This window comes from Acomys minous (assembly GCF_964271855.1).
Source record: "Acomys minous genome assembly, chromosome: 5".
NCBI classification, from domain to species: Eukaryota; Metazoa; Chordata; class Mammalia; order Rodentia; family Muridae; genus Acomys; species Acomys minous.
This window is the reverse complement of record NC_140494.1, coordinates 57360540-57385371: the sequence shown is the minus strand read 5'-3', so window position 1 is coordinate 57385371 and position 24832 is coordinate 57360540. Positions and strand designations below refer to the sequence as shown.

The following is a 24832-nucleotide window of genomic DNA, read 5'->3' as shown; positions in this document are numbered from 1 at the left end:
CTCAGCTACCGTGGCATATATATATGTGTGTATATGTATATATATGTATATATATATTTTTTGAGAAGGGTCTCTCTATATTAGCTTTGGCTGGCCATGACTCACTTTGTAGACCAGGCTGGCCTCGAACTCATAGCAATCCACCTGCCTCTGCCTCCCGGGTGCTGGGATTAAAGGCGTGCGCCACCATGCCCAGCTCCCGTGGCAGTTCTTCAGCCCGTGACTTGTTAGGTGCCTGGAGAGCACATGTGTGTGTTCTCATAGATTTTTGTTCTCCAGCATCGAGCACATTGACCCTTTGCTGGGCTGTGGCTCACAGAACATAAGGGAGGCCAGCTAACTGATGAAGTCACTCCTGTGGGCCTGAGGCTTACTTTATTTGTGTCTTAACTTTTCCTCTCTGACTTGACTTTCTTCATGGGGAGCGTGTTTGCTTGGCAGGCAGGGTGTGGCCTGGCGATTCCTGCTGAGACGTGTGAATGAGTGGTGTTTCCCCTTCCTTCAGTAGATGATGAGCTATTGGAAGAGCAGGGCTCTCGGGTGCAGTCTGGGGAGTAGTTACGCCTTCAAACCAAACCAAACCAGTCAGAAGCCCTGGGATAAGTGGGGTACGTGCTGCGTCCTGTAACCCCAGCATTTGGTGGAAGCAGGAGGATTCAAACTTCAAGGCCATCCTTATCTACACAGTGAGGTCAGGGCCACTATGGGATGTGAACCCTGTCTCAAACGAAAGGAAAAAAAAAACCAAACAAACATTTAAGGGTCAGGAATATTAGAGTTGGTGTCAAGGGCAATGGTGGTGAACCCTGGCTTCCCTGTCTCTGGCTCTGGGAACCCTGGAGACTTTACTTAGCCTTTTAAAGTGTTATTGGCCTTATCTTTAAGGTGGGGATGAAAATTCCTTATCCCACAGGCGTGTCTAACCTGAAGCACTTGGGCTGTGTCCTAGGATAACTGTAAATGCTGTCCAACACATTTGTAGATGACAACATGTATGCAATGCAGAAAGTTGGACAAACGTGTGAAAATAAATGACGTAGGCAAGACATCTATGAGTGGACATTGTGAACAACAGTGGATTACATTCAGATGTCTCTAGACAACAGATGCTTAGTCTGGAAGTGCTAGTCTCCAACTAGCCTTTTAAATGAAAAGGACTTCTGGCTGAAACGGATTTGTATAGTGAGTGAACAGGAGAGCCCTTAAAGACCAGATATGTAGTTATAACTGTGTAGTATTGTTACCTTGAACCAGACAGATTGTCAGTTAGTTTTTTACTGCATGCCTGTCTGTCTGCCTGTCAGATGTTTTTTTCTTGGCTTATTATCAGAGTATCAGTGCCTGCAGTGGCCAACAGCAGTGTATATAGCTCGAGGCTGTGGCCAGCAGCAAAGCTGTTATCCTGTCCTGCTTTTTGTTTGCTTGTTTGTTTGCTTGTTTTTGTTTTTTAAGGGAGTTGTTGTTGTTGTTGTTTGAAACAGAGTTTTTCTTGTAGTCCTGGCTGTCCTGGACTCACTTTGTAGACCAAGCTGGCCTCGGACTCTGCTTTTTGTTTTTGTTTTTGTTTTTTTGTTTTTCGAGACAGGGTTTCTTTGTGTAGTCTTTACTGTCCTGGACTTGTTTTGTAGACCTGGCTGGCCTCAAACTCACAGCGATCCACTTGCCTGTGTCTACCAAGTGCTGGGATTAAAGGCGGTCCTACTTTTTGAATCAGGGGGCTCAGGAAATGAATCTACTACTAAGGCTGCCTCCGAGGGAGTCAGTCCTCTGACAGCACCTCCAGGAAGACTCTAGCCCTCTACAACTGACTGATGTGTGGGTTCATCCAGGTTAGAGTCTGTATCATCGGTGAGAAAACTTCCAGTTTCAAATCTGAGCTTGAATGTGCCCCTGCTCTATCAGTGAAACTAGAACATACTTAAGAAAGTCAAGTAAGGGGGCAGTTGGATGATATATGGCCCTAGCCACCTTAGTGCAGTGTGTTAGCTTCCATTGCTGTACGAAATGCCTGCAGTAATTATCTGAATAGTTAAAAGCTAAGATTTATTTCAGCTCATGTATTTCTAGGCTCTAGTACATGATTGGTTGGCCTTGTTTTTTTCCTGTGATGAGGTACCACATCATGGTAGGAGTGTGTGGTGGGGCAAAACTACTGACCTCCTGGTGGAAAGCACCACGGTCCATCATCTTCATTGAGGAGAGCCTCAAAAACATCCACTGTGCCACACTTCTTCAAGTTTCCATTACCTTCCAATAGCACCAGACTGGTAGACCCTTAACACAAGGGCTGTTGATGGACCATCTAAAGCCTATCTATTACACTTAGGACTTTTTAGTAGAGCTGTTGTTTTACACTTTGTAAGCTATGCCTAGCAGTGAAGACTATTACCCAGAAAAAGAGTTACTTGTTTTTATATATTTTTATGGATATGTTCTTTAGTATATTTTCACTGATGATTTACTATCTTTCAAGGGTAGGAGTTGAAGCTAAAAACCCATGAAGGTACAGTCTAAGCCCTGAGTTGGCATCATTTGTTGGTGATAAGTATGGGACGTACCATAACAGGCATCTAGAAAAGGGCTCCTTGTCAGTCTTGTGAGGAAGGATAGATCAGAGAAAGCTTTCCAAAGGAGCTGTACTGTGTGGCCAGTGGACAGGACAGAGATTTGGATGGACAGGGTTGGGGACCTGTAGGTATTGAGTGGTCTCCATACATGCTCAGGGGCTGCGGTCACACACAGGCAATAAGACTTGGTATCATAGCAGCATGCTAGGTGACAGGATGGTGGCCCGAGTAAGAGAGTGATGGGGAAAGCAGAGCATGAGACCTGAGACACAGGCAGTAGACAATGATTCCCTGGTTCCTGGAGTGGTTTGTTAGCCAGATCCCACAGGCGCCAGCTTCATAAGAGGCAGGGATGGGTGTGGTGGTGGACTGGCTTTGAGTTGTGAGCTTGAAGAACTGAGGGGCATTCTAATGTGGGCATCCATGGGGCTGTAGGGTACCTAGATCTGGAGCTCTGATCACAGATGCATGGCAGATCATCATCCAAAGGACCGGTGAATGGAAGTGCTCCTCTAGGGAGTGGGGGCTTGTGGAGAGGCATTAGGGCCTTCTCAGCAAAGGGACTTGAGTAAGAGTGTTGGCCATTCTCCATACAGGTAACCTCTGCCCCCCCACCCCTTTTGTTTTGTTTTGTTTTGTTTTGTTTTTCAAGAAAGGGTTTCTCTGTGTAGACTTGGCTGTCTTGGACTCACTTTGTAGACCAAGCTGGCCTCGAACTCAGAGATTTGCCTCTCTCTGCCTTCCTGAGTGCTGGGATTAAAAGCATGCGCCACTACACTTGCCTCCTCTGCCCATTTTCAGATCCCAATATCAGGACACTTTTCTGAGGGTGCCAGTCTGTTTCATCCCTTTCTGAAGGCGGGTGTGGGAGGGCATACACCTGTGATATCAGGAGGCCCGGGCAGGAGGATCAAACTTCAAGGTCGCCCTCGGCTACACAGTCCAGTGGAGGCCTTGGCTCTGTGAGATGCTGGCCCCTTTCTTGTATGCTGTGGTGGTGATGCACATGCTGGGCTCTAAGGAGTTAAAGGTGTGTGCTGTGTTGTCTCTCACTGCTCTGCCTGGACTAGGGCAGATCATAAGCGATGGCTGTTCAGTACCGGAAGAGTGTGAGTGTTGACAGGCAGAAGCAGCATCCCAGAGAGGAAGTCTGCAGATAGAAACAGGTCAGATCAAAGGAGAGAGAGAGAGCACAGCTTTAGTTGTATAGCTGAGACTAGGGGCTCACTGCATTTTCCTTGGCTCAGTCTTTTCTCTTCTTGTGAACAATGAGAGCAGTAGTGCTAGCCACAGTCTTGAAAATTAACTGAAGTGTGCAGATAGGATTTTTTGGGCTTTTTAGTAACCATTACCTCGATTATCCAAGGAGCCAACAGGTTTTTTTGTCTGAATTTTATTTTTTATTTTTATTAAAACATTTTTTTTTTCAAGACAGGGTTTCTCTGTGTAGCCTTGGCTGTCCTGGACTCACTTTGTAGACCAGGCTGGCCTCGAACTCACAGCGACCCGCCTGCCTCTGCCTCCTGAGTGCTGGGATTAAAGGTGTGTGCCTGAATTTCATAATGAAAGTCAGTTCATCTTGTTTTTGTCTCCTTGTCCAAATAAACCCTTTCCTCCCCAAGTTGTTTTTGGTTATGGTGTTTCATCACAACAATAGTAACCCTGACTAGGACATGTTTTGTATGTATGTATATTTGCATATGGGTAGGCACACGTGTTTATTTATGAGTGTGCATGTGTATGTTTAGGCCTGATGTCAGTGACAGTTGTCCTCAATTGCTCTTCCAGTTCAGCCAGTCTTGGTTGGCTGCTTGCTCTAGGGGTCCAGTTTTCACCTTCTGAGGCTGGAATCACCCCCTGGCATTTTTGGTGGGCTCTGGGGACCCAAATCTGATCCTTACACTTGCATGGCATATACTTTAATCACTGAACTGTCCCCCAGCATCTCCAGCATTTGGTATTTAGAATATTCATTTTTTGTTGAAGTCAGACATACGGCATGAGGTGCTGACGCCTCCTCACTGGAGCCCTGCGATTTTGGGGCTACTCCTCAGAAACAGGTCCAAGAAGAGATTGGACTGACAGCTCTTGTGGTGCTGAGAGTTCTGTAGGTAGGTCTCTTGGGTGACAGTTCTCAGGCTCTCATCTTCTCTGGCATAGGCATTGCTAGAAAGGGTGTGCTTCTCTGGCTGAGCGTGGGTGGGGATCTTGGAAGATGGGGCAGTGGCAGCTGCAGGCCCTCTTGGAAGGGCTGTTGATTCTCTCAGTGGCAGCCAGAACAGATGCAGCCAACTCCTTTTGATCTGTGGAGGAAAAGTTTCAGAAATGAGCAGACTTGCTTTTCATGCCCTTATCCTGTTTTAAATTAAAACAAACAGAAAGGATGCCCACAGCACTGAGGTAAACATTGCAATTGGAAATGAAGGAAGCCCAGCTCTGATCCTACCACTCTGGCAGAACCACGCTTTGTCCCCATTCTAATTAAGTCCATGTCACTGAAACAGCCGCCAGTCTTAAAAGCCTAGACATACTGTGACCCCTGTGACAGCAAATGTTTTGCTTTTCTTTTATACCATAATAACAAGCTTTGTCCCCTTTCAAGTGGAAGAGTAGGAGGTGCAGGACAGAGTACGTAGGCCATTTATAACTTACACGGGTAGAAAATTTGTCTTTCTTTGAAATGGGTCAGCTTTAGAAATTAGTCTGTCATAGAGGCATTTCTGCTTGATTCTTAATCATCATACATTTATTTCCTGCACATTGAACATGGTGGCTAATGAGGTCAGTGGGGAAGGAAAAAAAAGCTCCCACCACCCAAAGGACAAGGCTGCTGGAGAGGCGGCTGGTTAACTGGCTGTCACATAGAGACCCTGGAATGATGCCGGGTCTGTCCCTGGAGGCTGCCCGGCCGAAGTTCTTCTGGACCTGTTTCCTGAGTGACAGTCTGGATTAGTGCCACACATGGCACGGCAGTGTTTAAGGGAGCGTTCTTTGCTTGATTTGCTGCCATGGTTAGAGCATTTGGTGATGCCAGCCTTACTAATGGCCACATCTAGCTGTTGTTTCTTAATCTCCCATATGCTCTCTTGTCTCCTGCAGATTTCAGAATCTGCTTATTAGGAAACTTTTAAAGTTATATTTTAGTTGTTAAATGTTGTTTGAGACAGAGACTCATAACCCAGGCTGGCCTAAAGCTCGCTGTGTTGTCCAGAGTGACTTCAAACTCTCATTATTCCTCCTGTTGAGGGCTGTGGAAGGCTTGAATTTCAGGTTTGAGTTACCATGCTTGGTCTTTTATTTTAAATATACATGTGGTTTTCTTTTAAAAAAATATTTATTTATTTACTACATGTACACTGTTCTGTCTCATGTATGTCTGCACACCAGAAGAGGGCACCAGATCTCATTAAAGATGATTAGGAGCCACCATGTGGTTGCTGGGAATTGAACTCAGGACTTCTGGAAGAACAGCCAGTGCTCTTAACCACTGGGCCATCTCTCAAGTCCCCATATGTGTGTTTTAAATTTGTTTCAATTATATGTATATAAGTATTCTGGCTGGCTGTATGTATGTGTGCAGTGTACGCGCAGTGCCTACAGAGGCTGGAAAAAGGTGTTAGATTTCTTGGAACTGGAGCTACAGACAGTTGTCTGCTGGGAACTGAACCTGGGCCCTTTGCAAGAGCAGCAAGTGCTCCTAGCCAGAAAGCCATATATTATCACCAGCCCCCTGAATTCAAATTTTGAGACAGGGTCTACTGTGTAGCCCAGACAAGCCTTGGATATGCGATCCCTCTGCCTCTTCCCCTGAGTGCAGCAGTTAGTGCCACTCTGGCTAGAAATTGAAAATAAAATATAGGCAGGAAGTATGAACTCTATTTTGAGTTATTTATTAATTTAACCAAGTCTTTGAGATTTACTGTGTAGCAGACTTTTACTAGATTCTGGGGACCAAGACTTGCCCCAAACCTATTGACTTCAGGGAGATAGATAATTCTAGGAGAGACACAGGATGCTGAAGGACCTGACAACAGGTTTCCCTGAGGAAATGATCCTGCACTCAGCTACACAAAAAAAATTCTCAGTGCCAAAGACGGATAGGAAGCCATTCAAAGCAAGAGGAAATGCCTGTGGAGAGAGCTCCGGATGAGAGGGTGTGAGAGAGATGCAAGGGGCTGAGAGAAGGCTGAGTGTCAGATACAGTGGTGAGGACATGGTGGGAGGCCAGACTGGTTAAGTAGGTATGGGCTTCATAGTCTTGAACGATACTGTTTTTATTCCATGCCTAGCCAGAGCAGGCTGTGTTCTGAAAAGGACGTTCCTACCTGAGGGTGGAGGGTGGGTTAGAAAGAAAGCTGATGCCAGCAGCCTAGTTGAACAGCTATTGCAGTGGTGTGGGTAAGAGATGAGGCGGCCTCCAATAGGATGGTGCTGGTGGACAGAGGGAAGGATTGTAGTATCCTTCCTAGGTGATGCTGATAGAATTGGTATGAGAGTGGACGTTGAGGCTGGTTGGAGGAGGTGGAACAGGCACTCTTAGGATGGCCTTCAGGCTGTAGAAACTCTTGAAGGGAAGCACTGTCTTGCCCAGGCAGCAGTACACAGTAGCGCTAATTAGGGTTGGAGCACAGTGAGCGATGATTCTCACTGAACTCTCCACAGTTGGATTGGCAACCAGGAGATTGCTGCTTTTTACACAGTGGAGTGAGTCATAAGGGAGTACTCTGTCAGCTTGTGTGAATGAAGCTCATGATTTCTTCCCTGTACAGCAGGCCAGTGTCACTTCGGTCCATTACTTGTGAGGAGTAGGTGTGATGGTTAATGTTGGCTCAGTTTAAGTGGATTAAGAAATGGCTAGCACAGCCAGGCGCTGGTGGCACACACCTTTAATCCCAGCACTCAGGAGGCAGAGGCAGGCGGATCGCTGTGAGTTCGAGGCCAGCCTGGTCTACACAGTGACTCCAGGACAGCCAAGGCTACACAGAGAAACCCTGTCTTGAAAACAACAGGAAAAAAAAAAAAGGAGAAGAAAGAAAGAAATGGCTAGCACGCTTTGGATGTGGCAGTGAAACATTTCTAGAGTCAGCTACAGGGGCCTCTGACCCACCCCACTAATAGACTGAACCCTAGATAGACTTACTTATGATGGCATTTGGGGAGGTGGTAGAAGACAGGAAGTCACTGGGGTGTGTCCTTGAGGGCTATATCTTGCTGTGGTTCCTTGTAGTGTACTGTTCTCTCTGCTTCTTGCCCACCATGGCGTGGCTCTGCCCGCCTTTCTACTGTGATGGATTGGCACTAAGCTGTGGGCTCCCTTAAAGCTCTCAAGTATGTGACTAATACAGCAGCCCTTTTTTTTGTTTTCCCAGCAGTACTCTCGGGGGCTTTCTCCTTGCTCCTCACCCTCTTTTTTGGCGACAGGCTCTCCTGTAGCCCCAGCTGTCCTTGAACTGAGGACAGTGGAGGTCTTGAACTCTTGAGCCTCTCTACCGTCCAGCTGCGGAGATTCCAGCATGCCCCACACGGCAGCTTCTAGCGGCACTCTGTGGCGCTTGATCTGATTGCAGGTGGGACTAGAGCTGCTTGGCTACTCAGCCTGTCTTCCTTTTCCTTCCTTGTGATACAAGACATATCATGGCATTCTGTAAGAGTGCAGATACCTGGGCATCAATCGTACTGCTCCATATCCCGGTTGGTGCCTTCATCTGTACAGGAAGTGCTCCAGGCTATGACGATGTTTTGAAGGATTGCTGTGAGGTCAGATGAATTAACAAACACAACACCTTTAAACAAGCCAGGCGTTTGTGGCTCAAGAAACGCTCATCATCGTTTACCTGTCACAGTGAGGCTGGCCCCGCGCTCACTTTGACAGAGGCCTGGAGACCTTGGCGACATTAACAGATTGAAGAACTCTGAGCCCATAGTGTGTACTGGGTCCTGATGCAGTAACATACTGGACTAAGGAAGCAATTGTATTTATTCATGTATTGGTAAAGGCCACATTGCGAAGCCTGTGGTCTTTTGTCCAAGGGGTTCACAGGGACAACAGCTTGTGTCTTGACATAAGACAGCATGATTGGGAGGAACATGCACATGTGGGAGTTTATTTCTTTGAGGTAGGGCCTCATTTAGCCTAGGCTGGTGCCTCATTTCTCCTCTGAAACTTAGGCTGCTGGTCCTCTTTAGGCCTCAGTTTCCTCATCTGTCAAGTGGAGACAGTACTGGGGCTGAGCGGAGACTAGGATGCTAATGGGGAGATGGATCTGGTATGAACAGACGCTTATTAGGTGTTGGCCGTTACTTCTAGGGAAGTCTATCAGACTGGGTAGGGAAGACTTTTGTCACTGTGTGCCCAGTTCTACACATTCATTAGTGCAGCTCAGGTCTTGATGACTTTTGACAGCATTCCAAATAGGTGAGGTCTTGGTGTGATCTGGATGTGGGGTGAACAGGGTGTTGGTGTAGTTGATTTAGTGCCCTTTGAGACAAGGCCTGGCATCTGCTTGGTGATAAGATTGTTTTCAGTGGCAGCAGCAGTGACAGCGGCCGCGGCGGCAGAGTCTTGCTGTGCTCTGACCTTTTCCTTTCCTGGCTCCAGTGCTGAGGAAGTGGGATGAATAGTGGCAGTTTTGGTTGGAAGCTGAGCAGGTTAGGAATCTGTTGGCTTTTCTGCCATGCTCTTCTGATGTTGAAATTGCCAAATACTTTGTAAAATATGTGGCTCCTGGGTGAGTTTGCGGTTCTCAGGTGACTTTGTTGCTTTGGATTTTCCCAAGATTGAAACAAGACTGATTTTCAGTTAGCAGCTAGGTGCCAATATTAAAACGTATGTAACATTATTCTGTGGAAGAAGGCGGTGCTTTTAAAGTTAAAGGCTGTACTGAGTACAGCCTCTTCCTCACTCCAGGAAGTGCTCTAGAGATTGCTGGCATTCTTTGAACACCATGTGGGCTGTGACCTGGGCTTCCCCATGGAGACAGTGGGTCTTCCTCCAGGGCTCATGCTTCTCAGTTTCTTTTTTCCTCCTCTTCCCCTCCTTTGTTGCTTTGTTTTAATTGAACCTAAGGTTCAAGCCTACACTGAGCTATACCTCAGCCCAGTCTGGGCGCACATACTCAGACTGACCTGAGCCTTGCATGGGCTTCTGTGGCACAGGGCAGGCAGCACAGCTTTTCACTTCATCCCTTTGGACCAGCTCTGAGAGTGGGACTCCTGCCCTTGCCATCTCCTGCTCCTGATTCAGCCCTGTGCTCTTCCTCAAATGACATTTATTGGAGATAGTAAATACTACATGCTCAGTTTTCTTCTCTACTTGCCTTGTTTCTCTTTTTAAAAATTATTTACTTTTATTTTATGTGCTTTGGTGTTTTGCCTGCATGTATGTTTGTGTGAAGGTGTCAGATCTTGGGGTTAGAGACAGTGGTGAGCTGCCATGCGGGTGCTGGGAACTGAACTCCATTCACCCGGAAGAACAGTCTATGTTCTTAACCACTGAGCCATCTCTGTTCCCTCACTTGTCTCTTGTTGCCCATGGGATAAACCCCAAATCCCTTAAGATGGCACACAGATTCCTCGCCCAGTGCTAACCCTCACCTCTCAGGGTGTCAGGTGCCCGCTGCTGCCTTTTGTACCTTCTCTTCATTTTCTGTCTGCTTATGTCCTCCATTTGTCACTTCTTAGAAGGCTGTTGCCAGTCTCTTTTCGATATCCTCCTCTGTTCGTCTCCCTGCAGCGTGGTGCCTTTTGTGCCCCCACAGCCCTGCGGCAGTGCCTTGAGGAGAGCATCCTTCACAGTGTAGTGTAAGGGTGTTTGGTATCTGTTTTCCCATGCTGGACTACATGCGCCCGTTTTTCCTTTGGGGCTCAGCTCCAACACTTGTCCAGAATGACCCCTGTCTTCTATAAATGACCTTCTTCCTGTGTACTTACACATTTTATCTACCGTAAGTCATACTATATTCTATTTTAAGAAAAACCAAAACTATATGTATGTGTCTGTGTATATGTATATACACTGTAAGACTTAGTTTGAGAACGATTGGGTTAAGAATAACGTGGAATTTTTGTTAAGTATTCTGTCTGTAGGGGGCAGAAGTCGATCTGTGTAATTTGTGAGGCACCATCCATTTGTGTTTTAGGTCCAGGTATAGTGTACACAGCCTTCCTCCCAGCACTTATGAGACAGAGTTCTAGTCAGTTCAGTCAGTTTGGTTGAGAGTGAGTTGAGAGGAAGTGCAGTACAGTTGAGTTCCTGACAGTTCAGTTTGTGGACTGAATTCAGAGGCAGTTTTACTGGGAGAGTTTAAGAGACAGGATGAAGAGAGAACAAGCTAGACACAGGTAAAGTTAGAACGAACCAGAAAGCAAGAAGGAGCCAGAAGATGAGAACAGATTGCCAAAGTTAGTATGAGGCCAAGCAGAGCAATTCATTGAGAAGCTGAGAGAAGCCAGATTGAATCAGTCAGCTTGGAAGAGGAGTTTAAGCCAAAAGAACTGAGTTAAACCAGCCAGTCAGAGCTCAGAAAGAGCTAGAAAGGATGATCTTATTCAGCTTAAGTCTAAAAGGCTGAAAACATCCTAGGCCTAGATTAGACTGTATGGAGGCTAGAAGCTTCCAGGACTAGGTCTAGGTTAGCAGGAGGCAGTAAGCCTCGGAGATGACAATTACATCAGGCAAATAAAAGTTACTTTTATATTGGCGCTTAATGTGAGGTACCAAAATGTTGTTTTCAAAAGCAAAATCCCAAACATTTGATTTTACCAACAGTCTCAGGAGCAAAGATACTGGGATGGAAGCCTGCTAGCTCAGAGAGGCAGAGAAAGCATCCAGCTGACCTTAAGTCCTACTCAGTCGACATCCCAGAAGGAAAAAAGCCCCTTCTCTGACTCCACACTGTCTTAAAAGCTCCTCAACTCAACATCCCTCTTTCCTGTATTTTTTGTTTTTGTTTGTTTTCTTTCTTTAAAAAAATTATTACCCTGCCTCAAAAAACAAAAAAATTATTATTTATTTTATGTGTATGAGTGGTCTATCTGGATGTACGCCTGCATGCCAGAAGAGGGCATCAGATCCCAGTATAGATGGTTGTGAGGCATCATGTGGGTGCTGGGAATTGAACTCAGGACCTTTTGAAGAGCAGATAGTGCTCTAGCCCCTCCTGTGTTTTTGTTTGTTTTGTTTTGTTATTTTGGTTTTTTTATGTTCATTCTCTGTCCTCTGGGTGCTTGTTCTGTCTCTGAGCTAATAGGCTTTCACCCTAGTATCTGGCTCCACAGTCTTCATTGGTAAAATTGAACGTTTGGGATTTTGCTTTTAAACAACACCTGACGCCACCTGAAACTCATGTATTTGAGGCTATAGCTGCTACTTTTGTCATTTGACTCCTTTCTGGTGGTTGTGACATGAGATCCTTATCCTGTGACTCTTAAGAGTATTGTACTGTTGATGCATTGGGTGGTGTGAGTCCAGTCATCTGTGGCTTCTCACTGTTACAAAGTTGACCAGAGTTAGCGTTTTGACAGTAAACATAATTCCACTGTGACAGATGTGTGCCAACAAGGGAATTGTTGGTGGTGACACAGGTGTGAGTCAGAGAGCTGCCAGCTTCTGAGAGCTGTGTCTGTAGCTCCTCTGTGCCACCCTCCCCATGTAACTGCTCTGTGCCCCACCCCCATTAACCCCTCTGTTCCCCCCATTAACCCCTCCGTGCCCCCCCATTAACCCCTCTGTGCCCCCCCCATATAGCTCATCTGTGCCCGCCCCTTTCCATCGAGCGCCTTCCTCTGCCTCCCCATGCTTGTGGCCTAGTTTTCCAGTCTGCAGTTGAGGCGCCAGCCTGACTAGCATCTCTGAGCCTGTCAGAGAAGTTACTAGGAGAGAGAGGCAGTCTGCCTGTGTCTGTGCATCACTCCTCTTGCCCTTAGTGGGAAGAAGTGGTTCCCCCAAGAAGTGGGGACTGGAACAGTGTCTGGGGAAAGGGAGTTTGGGATTGTACCGAATGCTACAAGGTTTCTCTCAATTAAAGAAAGAATTTCACACCTGGCATAGTGGTGCACACCAGTAATGCCTGCACTCAGGAGGCTGAGGCAAGAGAATCCCGAGTTCAAGGCTGACGTGGGCTACATAAGAAGGCAGGATACTTCTGGTGATAACAGCAGGGCAGTCCTCACCCAGCCTGCTCCACGCAGAGAGAGATGATAAAACCTGACAAAAATAGCTGGGCATTGTGGTGCATGCCTTTAATCCCAGTGCTTGGGAGGCAGAGGCAGGTGGATCTCTGTGAGTTTGATGACAGCGTGGTCTATAAAGAAGCGAGTCCAGGACAGCAAGGGCTACATAGAGAAACCCTGTCTTGAAAAACCAACCCCCCCAAAAAAGAACTAACAAAAATAATTGTGCTTTAGTGTAGTTCTTCGCCAGTGACAGAATGAAAACTCTGAGTGAGAATTCCCAAATTACCAATACTCACTGTACATGAATAGCTTGCTCAACCCCTAAACATTGTATCAGATTCAGCCACCCCTAACAGGCTCCCTGGACTGGTAATACACCCTAAGTTTGAGAAGGATGGGATTTGTGGCATCTCCTGAGATGGAAATCATATCTTCCTCCAAAAAAGGCTATTTTCTTGTTTTTGTTTTTGTTTTGTTTTTCGAGACAAGGTTTCTCTGTGTAGCCTTGGTTGTCCTGGACTTACTTTGCAGACCAGGCTGCAAAAGAGGCTATCTTGAAAGGATTCTCATCAGCAGTGTAGCCCATGTTTTTTATCCCAGCACTGGGAAGGCAGAGGCAGGCAGATCTCTGAGTTCAAGGCTAGGCTGGACTACAGAGTGAGTTTTAGAACAGCCAACACCACACAGAGAAACTGTCTCAGAAACCAAAAAGGAGGGGCGGTTCTCTAGGAAAGCTATGATACTCTGTCATCTTTACAGCATTGATGGCTCTAACACTGCCTAGGCTCAAGCACTGCCTGGGCTCTAACACTGCCTGGGCTCTAGCACTGCCTGGGCTCAAGTACTGCCTGGGCTCTAGCACTGCCTGGGCTCTAGCACTGCCTGGGCTCTAGCACTGCCTGGGCTCTAGCACTGCCTGGGCTCTAGCACTGCCTGGGCTCTAACATTGCCTGAGCTCAAGCACTGCCAGGGCTCTAGCACTGCCTGCGCTCTAGCACTGCCTCTGCTGCATCCAGGTTTATTTTTTAATTAATTTATTTAAGTAATTTATTCAGATTATATCTCAATTCTTTTCCCCTCGCTTGTATCTTCCTGTTCCCCCACATTTTTTCATCCTATTCCCCTCCCCTAGGTCTATGACAGAAGGGGACCTCCTCCCCCACCATATGATCACAGCCTATCAAGTTTACCAGACTTTCAAAGAAGAGCTAATATCGATACTCTTCAAGCTACTCCACAAACTAGAAATGAATGGAACTTTACCAAATTAATTCTGTGAGGCCACAGTCACTGTGATACTTAAACCTCACAAAGACCCAGCAAAGAAAGAGAATTGTAGACCAATTTCTCTTATGAACATTGATGCAAAAATACTCACAAACCAAATCCAAGAACACATCAAAGATATCATTCACCATGACCAAGATGGCTTCATTCCAGGCACTGAGGGATGGTTCAATATACAGAAATCCATCAATATAATCCACCATATAAACAAACTGAAAGAAAAAAAAAACATGATCATCTACTTAGATGCAGAAAAAGCATTTAACAAAATCCAACACCCATTCATGTTTAAAGTGTTGGAGAGATCAGGGATACAAGGCACATACCTAAACATAATAAAGGCTGTATACAGAAAGCCAATAGCCAACAGTAATTCAATAGAGAGAAATTCAAGGAAATTCCTCCACAACCAGGGACCAGACAAGGCTGCCCACTTTCTCCATTTCTCTTCAATATAATTCTTGAAGTTCTAACCAGGGCAATAAGACAACAAAAGGGGATCAAGGGGATCCAAATAGGAAAGGAGGAAGTCAAATTGCAGATGATATGACAGTGTACATAAATGACTGCCAAAATTCCACCAGAGAACTCCTACAGCTGATAAACACCTTCAGCAAAGTGGCTGGATACAAAATTAACTCAAAAAAGTCAGTGGCCTTCCTGTATACAAATGATAGTTGTGCTGAGAAAGAAACCAGGTTTATTCTTAAGCCTTAGCTCAATCTGAATTAACAAAGTCAGACTTTTGTTCTACCCATAGCCTTTACCTAAGTAAAATTAAATAAACCCAGTTTATTTGCTGACAAAACTGTCGGGTCCTTTAGCATTTTCCAGTCATGTACTGACTGATTCATTATCCCTATAGCTGTCATTTATTATGTATCTCTGTCCTGTTTTTGTTTTTTTTTCTTTTCTTTTTTGCTGTATTAAGCTTTGAACCTCACAAAGGACCTCCCATGCTAGGGAGGTGCTCTTTTTTTTTTTTTTTTAACTTGTTTTGTTTTTCAAGGCAGGGTCTCTCTGTGTAGCCTTGGCTGTTCTGGACTTGCTTTGTAGACCAGGCTGGCCTCGAACTCACATCAATCCACCTGCCTCTGCCTCCCGAGTGCTGGGATTAATAGGGAGGTGGTCTTACAGTGAACTATACTGCAAGCCCAGCCCTCTTTTTCCTGTTTAGTTGGAGACAGTTTCCTTAGGTTTCCCAGGCTGGCCTTGAACTTTCTATCCTGCCTCAGCCTCTTGAGTGACAGGCCTCATGCGCTTCCTCCACCAGCCCAGCCTGTTCCCTCCTTCCCTCCCTCCTATCCTTCTCCTTTTTCTCTTCCCCTCGTTCCTGACTTCTGTCCCTCTGTCCTTGGCTGGCTCTTTCTCTGCACCACGGGTTGACCTAGACTTTACTGTGTAGCTCACACTGCTTGAAACTTAAAAATCCCTGTGCCTCTGGAGCAAGCGTTGGGAACCAGGTGTGTTGGAGGTTAGGCATTTGGTCAATAAGCCAATACTTAGATGGCTTGGCTGACTCCACTAGGAGGTCTAGTCTCTTTTGTTACAATAACAAGTGTTTCTGCTAAGTCACTTTGGTAACATCACTCATTAAAGTTTATAGATATCTCTGAACATCCAATAAATGCTGAACACAAAAGAGGGATCTGAGGATATATTTATTGAGAAACAGTGACACTGAGCCAGGTCTTGGTACCCCCTAGAAGTGGTTGCAACCTTGACAACAGTTTGTGGTTTTAAGACACTTAGAGTGGACAGTGGGTATCTGGTGTCTTTACTGAGCCCTAACCTAGTGTGCTACTTAGAGTAGTTGGAGCTACATTGACTACTGCCTATGTTTGTCTTTGTAGAGAGACAGTTTTTCCTAAGAAGAAACAGCTTTCAACCCTTGGCTTTCTTTGGAGAGAGGGGCTCCTTCTCTGACAAGTCTCGTACTTTTCCCTGACACCGTCTGACCTGTGTCGCTTTGTCTAGGTGTCCTTTCACTTGTTCCTTCATATAAGGGACTCCTACCATTGCCTTCCTAATACATCCACTATCGCTAAAACTGACTGGGATTTTCTGTCTGCCTTTATTTAAAGATATTTGTTTATTTACTTTAATTTTACTGTTTTTTGAGACAGGGTTCTATATAGGTTGGCTTGGAACTCACTGTGTAGCCAAGGATAACCTTGACCTCCTGCTCCCCTGCCTCAACCATCCAAGTGCTGGGATTATAGTCAGGACATTTTGTTTTCATATTTAAAAATTACATTTATTTATTTAGTGTCTGTTCATTATCATGTGATGACACTAAGAATGTCAAGCCAGCAGGGTGGTACACGCCTATAATCCCAGCACTCGGGAAAGCAGAGGCAGGCAGATCTCTGTGCGTTTGAGACCAGCCTGATCTACAAAGTGAGTCTAGGACAGCCAAGACTACACAGAGAAACCCTGTCTCGAAAAACAAGAAAAATAAGTAAATAAATAATAAAAATAAAAAATAAAAAAACAAGAAAAACAAGAAAACAAAACAAAACAAAAAACCCTAAACGAACAAAAACAAAAAATAAACAAAAAAGAAAGTCAGAGGATAACTTTGGGCCCAGTTTTCTTCTCCTGCACAGTCTTGGGAATCAAGTCGTCAGGAATGGTAGCAAGTGCTTTTGCCCACTGAACCATTCACTCCCTAGTTTTATTTTTTTAAGACTGAGGCTCACATAGCCCAAGCTGGCCTCACATTTGCTATATAGACAAGAATGACCTTGAATTTCTTTTCTTTTCTCCAAAATGTGTTTATTGGGGGTGGTTTCCCCCTCTTGAATTAGGTACTTTCAGTGCTGCTTCTTCCCGAAAGAGCATCCTTCTGTCAGCCTTGCTTTCCTGCCTGTAGGCTGACAGAGAACAGTGGAGCAGCCACCACACAAGACTACTGTTTGGGCATGGCTAAAGACCGTGGTGATTTTATAGCGTCCTGGACACTTGACATCCATAAAGTAGGAATTGGGGCTCTGCATCAGGCATTTTTTCTGTATTTCTTCTTCTCTTCTGGAAAGGCATATTCTTGTAGGGAGGTTCATTGCCGGAAAGACAATTTGTTACCTTGATCCTCCTGTCCCCACGTCCTGAGTGCTGGGGTTACAGGTGTACACATCCTGTTTGTATGTATACATATGTATGCAGGTGCATGTGTGTACTTGTGGAGGCCACAAGTTGACATTGGGTGCTGCCTTTAGTTGCCCTCCTTTTTACCCCCCCTTTTTTTTTTTGTTTTTCCAGACAGGGTTTTCCTGTGTAGCCTTGACTGTCCTGGATTTACTTTGTAGACCAGGCTAGCCTGGAACTCAGAGATCCGCCTGCCTCTGCCTCCTGAATGCTGGGATTAAAGCCGGGCGTGGTGGCACATGCCTTTAATCCCAGCACTCGGAAGGCAGAGGCGGGCGGATCGCTGTGAGTTTGAGGCCAGCCTGGTCTACAAAGTGAGTCCAGGACGACCAAGGCTAGCACAGAGAGACCCTGTCTCGAAACAAAACAAAACAAACAAACAAACAAACAAAGAAGTAAAGGCGTGCGCCACCACGGCCAGCTCCATGTTCTTTTCTGAGCCAATTTCTCCCTGAGCCTGGGCCTACCTGTTTGGTTAGATTAGCTAGCCAGGAAGCCTGGGGGCCTCCTGCCTCTGCCTTCTCAGCACTGTAGGTGCATGTCTGTTCTAGCTTTTACATGGGTGCAGGTGACAGAGTGCATGTCCCCTACTTGTGCAGTGTGCGCTTCACTGAGGGAGGCATCTCGACACATCAGTCGTTGTTGGATTGCTTTTGTTTTCAATGATAAGGATGAAATCCAGGGCTTTATCATGCTAGGGAACAGCTCCAGCCCCTAGACAGGCATCTGAAAAGTCGCTTGTTAAAGACCAGCGAGATAGTTCAGTGGGGAGATGTACTTGCTACCAAGCCTAATGACCCAAAGAACCAGCTCCCTCTAGTTGTCCTCTGACCTGTGCGTGCATGTGTGAGCATGAACACACACACACACACACACACACACACACACACACACACACACACAAACACATGTACTTGTGCTTGCATGTGTATACACTCACAATAAATAAATAACTAATAACAGTAGCTTGTTAAATCAACACAACGTTTCTGAATATAGGTGATAGTTTAATGTGTCTTTTGAAAGCATGACTTAACTGTTATTTTGAGCCCTTAAAATCTTTTGCTCTTGTGTTTATTTGATTATTTATTTATTTTTAGGAAATTCATGCAAATGAAAAGGAAGTAACAGAGAAAGAGGAAGTCACTCTTCACTTGTTGCCAGGTAACGGTCATGTTAACATCATATCTCACATATAGCTCAAGGCCAAAGATAGATTACATCATCCCTAGTGTTGCTATGTATAAACTCCTTTGTTTTCATCCTCTGGCACGTAGCAGTAATAGTGTATCATAACAAAGATGTCAAGGTCTTGAGTGAGTACACACCTGGCTCTGGGTGTTACAGCATTTGGAAAGAATTTCTCTTGTTTCCTTTTCCTCCAACCTGGTGGAAACAGTGGGAAGTCCTCACAATCCAATGGGACCTTTTTGAGGGTGTCCTACTTGGCTTCACCCAGTTTTTCTGGTCTCCAGTCAAGAAAGTCCTAGTTTTTGGAAGAATCTTAGAGTCTGCATGTGCTTCCTGCTGCTGCCGTCCATCGTGGGCCTCCCCTGTCTGGCTGTGGGTGTATTTCAGCACAGGTCCCAGAGATGCTGAGGCCCCTGGGGCTCTGCTCTGAAGTCATTCATTATGAAGGAGCCTGGCTTGGTTGACTGTGTTTGAGACAGAGGAGAGTGGCTGAGCTCTTGTTAAATTTTAATTACCTCTGAGTTCAAGAACAGAGACCTCTTGATGGTATAGCTCCATCTTATGTGGGTGGTCGTGCCAACTGTGTATTCTTTCTTTCCATTTTTTTCCCCAATCCAAGATTATTTTTTTTTTTAAACAAGGGTTTTGTTTATTTTGAAGCTAGGTTTCATAAAGCTCGGGCTGGCCTGGGATGTGTACCCCTTTTGCCTCTGTCTTCTGTGTATGGCTCGCAGGTGTACATGCTACATCCAGTTTCAAAACGTTTTTGATTTTCTTGTGTATTTAATGTATATTTCTCTGTAACAAGGACACTTGACTTTTTATTTTAGACTTTTAAATGATGTTTTTAAATTTCAAAGGCCTTTAAAAAAAAATGATGGCCTAAACATGTTTTTTTCAACTGGGTTTCTCTGTGTATCCCTAGCTGTTATAGACTCACTTGGTAGCTTATTCTTTTTTGTTGTTGTTGTTGTTTTTGTTTTGGTTTGTTTTTTTGAGACAGGGTTTTCCCGTCTTGCTTTTGTAGACCAGGCTGGCCTCGAACTCTGTAGCTTATTCTTTATCTTCATGTTGGAAGCTAGCTTAAATGAAGTTTTAGCCAATGAGTGAATTCAAAGGTGAAGAAAGCCAGAGGGTGGCCCTGTGAGGAAGATGGCTATCTTCTGGATGTGTGCGCAGTCGGCTGTTTCCCACGCGCCCTTCTTGCCTGTCCTCACCCAGACACCAACAGGGTTTCTTTGCATCCAGAGAGCAGACGATGCTTACCTAGTTCCCAGTCCTAGTGTGCTTTAGAGTCTGGGCTTCTCCTGTGGGCTGAGGAGGTGGCACATCAAGAGGAAATGCTTTGAACTAGGAAAGAGGGACCATCCAACTCCCTCTCCCCATGACTTCCTTTTCCCTCTCATCCTCCAACATGGGAGCCAGGAGAAGACACAGGAGTTATGGAAGGCTTTAGCATCCCTGTCATCTGAGGAAGCTGCCTGGAGGCCCTGGCTTACACAGGAAAAACTGCCCCGCTGGCCAACCTGCCTGCCATTGCTCTGCTTATAGTAGTACCATTGCTGTGGGATTCCTGCTGGGCCAAAGTAATGAAAACACTGGAGAAGGTGGCTGCAAGCCAGGTGCAGGGACGCAAAACTAATCCCAGCCCTCGGAAGGCTGAGGCAGAAGGGTTCCTGTAAATTAAGGCCAGCCCAGGCTACAAAGGGAGCTCAAAGCCAGGCTGTGTAATATGTGAGAACCTGTCTCCAAAGAAAGGAAAGAGAGGAGCTTTGAGATCATTATCAGAGGTGTGGAAACTCCCGTTATCAGGGTGAGAGGTCAGAGAAATCCCAGCATGCAGATGTCTCGGAGGCATTTTGCTCTCCCTTCCCTGCTTCGCTTTCTTTCCTCAGTTTGCAGTTCCTGCCCCTCTGGGGTGAGCTGCTGCCAAGCACTGAGCCGTACTGTGTGTTTGTCCTTACATAAACAGCGAAAAACCATTGCGCTCACATTCTGTGCATTCCCTGAGGCCTCTGAGGAGAGCTTGCTCTGGTTCCCTTCAGGTGAACAACTGCTTTGTGAGGCCAGCACAGTCCTGAAGTACGTGCAGGAAGATTCCTGTCAGCGTGGCGTCTATGGGAGACTGGTCTGCACTGACTTCAAGATCGCCTTCTTGGGGGATGAAGACTCGGCCTTGGATAATGGCGGTGTAAGTATGCGCTGCGTGTGCTGCTCCCTCCTCCACGCAAACAAAAGGCGGGCCTGTCCTATCAGAGGTCTGCTCTTGACCTTAGGGGCCTGTGCCTTTCACCAGGTGGGCCACTTGGGCCTCAGGGCTCCCTTGCTTTTGCCCTTAGACGTTGACACCCTCAGCTTTATTCTGTATTCAGCACAGTGAGTGAATCACTTGTTAGAATAGCCGCTCACTTTCGTAGTTCTTCGTGTTTCCTCTCTGCTAAGCGTTTTCACAGATTCGGGACCTGAGGGCCGTAGTGAAACTGATCAGAGTACAGCCTCTGAGCATGGGTGGTTTCTGATCTAAACCTAGTTGCAGGGTCACTGTGAGACCTGCGTCTACTTAGGAGTGGGCAGTAGGAGAGGGGCAGCTCTGTGTCTCGGTGGACACCCAGGAGGGCGCTGCCTCCCCATGTGCCAGCTGCCCTGGACCGCGTTGCTTTCTATGAAGCGTCAGGATTGCTGCCTTCAAGGCAGGCCACCCGCACTGCTGTCTGTTGCAGGCCTTGGCTCCTAGTCCTGAGCAAAGGCAGCTTGGCCAAAACTGTGACTTCTTCAGTCTTTCCCAAAGCTCTCCAGGGAGTGTTGTTGTTCACCTGTTTGCGACTGTGTGCAGAAAGACTGCCGCTTCCTCTCTTGGTTTTCAGCGGCACCGTGTGTTTCCTGGGTGCAGCCTAGAAGTGGCATGTACTTCCTGGCTTGAAACACTGGCACACTCACGGGGTTTCCATGCACGCACTGCAGCATGCCTTTCTTGTGGGGTGTGGATGCCATTCTCAGTTTCTCTCACTGAACAGTGGAGAACAGTGCTTTGCTCTGAGCTTCTGAGCGTTTAGAAAGGAGTCACAGTTGTTTCTTTTTGATTTTTTTTTCTTTATAGGAAACTCAGTTTAAGAATAAGATCGTAGGAGTAAATGATGTTCCCCTCCACTGTGTGGATCAGATTTATGGAGGTGAGTGTCTCCTCTTGCTGCTTTGCCTGCCTCAGTGTATAGCAATAGTGATGACATTTACAGTCTATTAAACGGTGCTGCACAAGTTACCTTGTAAAGCAGCTTTGTGAATAGTAAGTGCAGCATGAAGTAGCTCACTCTGGGTCATTTGGCTAGAAGTGAACCAAGCTGGGTTTGGCTCCTCTTCTCTGTCCCGTTCTTTTTTCTTTTAAGATATGTGTGTGTGTGTGTGTGTGTGTGTGTGTGTGTGTGTGTCCCCAGTTCCCAGGAGCTGGAGTTACAGGCAGTTATGAACTGCTTACATGGATATTGGGAGCTGCAGTCTAGTCCTCTGAAAGCAGGCAGTCCTTAATAGCTGCTGAGCCATTTTTTTCAGGCCTATCAGAGCTGAGTCTTCTTTAGGCTTTTGGAATCTGGTCTGTCCATTTGAGTTTAAGACTTACTCCAGAGGAATAAAGAATCCTGCTAGGAGCTGGCCATGGTGGTGCATGGCTGTAATCTCAGCACTCGGGGAGGCAGGTGAAGCTCTGAGTCCGAGGCCAACCTGGTCTACAAAGTGAGTCTGGGACAGCCAAGGCTACCCAGAGAAACCTGTCTTGAAAAACAACAACAACAACAAAAAACAAAAAACAAAAAAGAAAAGAAGAACAGAATCCTGCTGGGAGCGAGATGTGGCTAGGACTTTGGAGGCAGAGGCAAGGTGGATCTCAGAGCTCGAGGCCAAGGCTGAGTGAGTTCCAGGACAGCCAGGACTACACAGAGAAACCCTGTTTTGAAAGAGACCAAAAACTAAACAAACTACTTCCTCCCCCCCCAAAAAAAAACCTGAAACAAAGCAAACAAAAAAGAATCCTGCTGTGAGGGACTTCTGCCTTAGGTGCTAACAGTCTATCTGTTTCTTGAGCACTAATTTGTTGCCATGTAACATTCATTTCTACTCATGATTTCGTCATTGATCTGTAGTGTTTGATGAGAAAAAAAAACCTCTGTTTGGACAACTGAAGAAATACCCCGAGAAGCTTGTTATCCACTGCAAAGATCTGCGGGTGCTCCACTTTTGTCTGAGGTACACAAAGGAAGAGGAAGTCAAAAGGGTAACTAGTTGCATGTGTTTTTAGGTTTATTTCCCATCAGGTTTTCCCCACTGACTGTAGGTTTTGCCTATATTGCCTGAAGGTGGAAGGGAGCCTTTCACTTTGTGAAGCTGAAGTCAGCTGTAATCTGATCCTGGATTAGTATGTGAGAGATAGTTGGGGCAAGCATGACTGCATTGACTGGCATTTGCTTCCTTGACTCCTTCAGTTCATGGTCCTGGAGGATGATGGGTGAGGTCAGGGTTCACTTGGGAATGCTAAGGCTGGTCCTCTTCCCGTGACAGTCTGTCTAAAGTAGGAGTGCTGACTCCCAACTCCTAAGAGTCTATAAGGTGGCAGTTGGCTGTGGCCCAGGGAACACAGGTCACATGGGCAAAGTCAGGTGACCAGGGGCACCGCTGAACGTTAAGCATCATTTCTTGGTGGTCACAGCAAGTTGTTGTGGTCTGGAAATGCTGTACAAGCTTGCTGCAATTCATTACAGTTTCCTAGGTTTTTCTTGTTGAGACTGAAGGTCTTGCCCCTCATAGTGCTCAGTTACGGCAAGCCCAACAAGAAGCCAGTTTGCTTATACTGTCTTATCTGCTATGAGTTATGCACGCTGTGGGTAATGCCCTAATTTTCTTTCAGATAGTAGGGTAGTTCAGTTAGAACAGGAAGTGTGATTGCAGTATCTATTCTGTGCAGGCAAAGAAGGCTATAGATAGAGAAAATTCCCCAAGAAACAAAGCATTTCCTTTTGAAGTTATTTTAATTATTTATCCAAACATACTTTTGATTAACACAGTAAACAACACAGTGGACTGATTTCTTTTCCTACTTTCTTTTTTTCCCTTTGAGACAAGGTCTTGTGTAGCCCAGGCTGGCCTTGAATGCTCTCTGTAGCCGGGAAGGACCTTGAAGCTTTGCTCTTCCTCCTCCCTCTACCTCCTGAGCGCTCTGACAATAGGCATGTGCTGCTAGGGCTTTGTGCAAGCTAGGCATGCGCACTACTAACAAGCTCATTCCTAGCCTCTTTCCTTCACTGTCCAGAGCAGCCACAAGTGAGTCAGCTAAAAGAGTTTTGCTTAGTGTCAGATGTCAGTTGTGAGTCTTGGACATGTTGGTTAGGACCTGACCTAATAGGGCAGTTGAGAATTTTAACTCTTGGTTTTTGGGACATCAGACTGTGTTTTAAAATTTCCCTAGAAATCCAGGGCTCTTAGAAAGCATGACAAAATAGTGTTCTGTTGCTCTGGCACTATTCCAAGCGTTAGCTCATAGATCCAGCTTCAGCAAGGGTTGTGGTGTTGTCCCTAGAGCCCCATTAGTGTGATGGAGAAAGATAAGTTGGCTCCTACCTTTGTTAGTGTTGATCTATCAGAAGCATAACTGTTTCCATTGGTCCTTTCTTCTCTAGATTGTCAGTGGCATCATCCATCACACCCAGTCTCCGTTACTGCTGAAAAGACTGTTTCTGTTTTCCTATGCAGCAGCCGCCGCCACTGTGCGCAGCACAGGTAAGTGCCTTCTGAGCCATCACGGCACAGCACTCAGGATCCTTCCTGTTTAGCTTTGGTTTTGTCTCTCCTATAGCCCAAGCTGACCTCAAGCTCAGGAACTTCCTGCCTGGTCTCTGGGACTCCTGGTAAAATGTCCCCACCCCCAGAAGGTTCCTTTCCATTCTTGCCTGTAATCAGGAAGGGAAAACCCATCTCAGTGAGTGTGTATCACTGTGACAGAATATTTACCAGAGAGGATTCACTCCATGGTTTCTTGGCCCGTGTACTCATGGAGAGGAGGTTGCTCACCTCATGATAAAGGACAGGAAATAGAAAAAGAAGAAGGAACAGAGACCAGACATAGCCTTCAGAGACACACTCCAGCGACCTGCTTTCTCCAGTGATACACCTGTGACTTGCTTCCTTCAAGAAGGTCCAATCTCCTACGTGTCTGCACCCTCCCCGCCTTAGTTAGTGTGACTGTTGTTGTGATGAAACACCATGACCAAAAGCAAGCTGGGAGGAAAGGGTTCGTTTGGCTTACACTTTCACATCATCCATCAATGAAGGAAGTCAGGACAGGAAGTCAAGCAGAGCTGGAACCTAGAGGCAGAGGCCATGGAATAATGCTGCTTACTGGCTTGCTTCCCATGGCTTGCTCAGCCCGCTTTTTTATAGAACCAGGGCCAGCACTCCAGGGATGGCACCACCCACAATGGGCT

At 46.1% G+C, this 24832-nt stretch overlaps 2 protein-coding genes across 4 annotated transcripts in view; one reads left to right on the top strand and one right to left on the bottom strand.

Moving 5' to 3' along the window:
• LOC311598771 (small ribosomal subunit protein eS27-like) overlaps positions 1–18217 on the bottom strand; it is a 31973-nt gene extending 13756 nt beyond the window's left edge. The window contains exons 1-2 of one of the 2 annotated variants that reach the window (XM_084784119.1): positions 17486–18217; positions 16441–17327 (exon numbers count right to left, since the gene is read on the bottom strand). In XM_084784119.1, coding sequence (XP_084640245.1) covers positions 16844–17089 — 246 coding nt within the window. In that variant the 5' untranslated portion in view covers positions 17090–17327; positions 17486–18217 and the 3' untranslated portion in view covers positions 16441–16843. Of the gene's footprint in view, positions 1–16440 lie in introns of both variants that reach the window. The other variant, XM_084784118.1, reaches the window with a different exon arrangement.
• MTMR12 (myotubularin related protein 12) overlaps positions 1–24832 on the top strand; it is a 75055-nt gene that overhangs the window by 14558 nt on the left and 35665 nt on the right. For both annotated transcript variants that reach the window (XM_084784116.1, XM_084784117.1), the window contains exons 2-6: positions 18275–18338; positions 20411–20556; positions 21463–21535; positions 22499–22629; positions 24029–24128. In XM_084784116.1, the coding sequence (XP_084640242.1) occupies positions 18275–18338; positions 20411–20556; positions 21463–21535; positions 22499–22629; positions 24029–24128 (514 nt within the window). The remainder of the gene's footprint in view (positions 1–18274; positions 18339–20410; positions 20557–21462; positions 21536–22498; positions 22630–24028; positions 24129–24832) is intronic.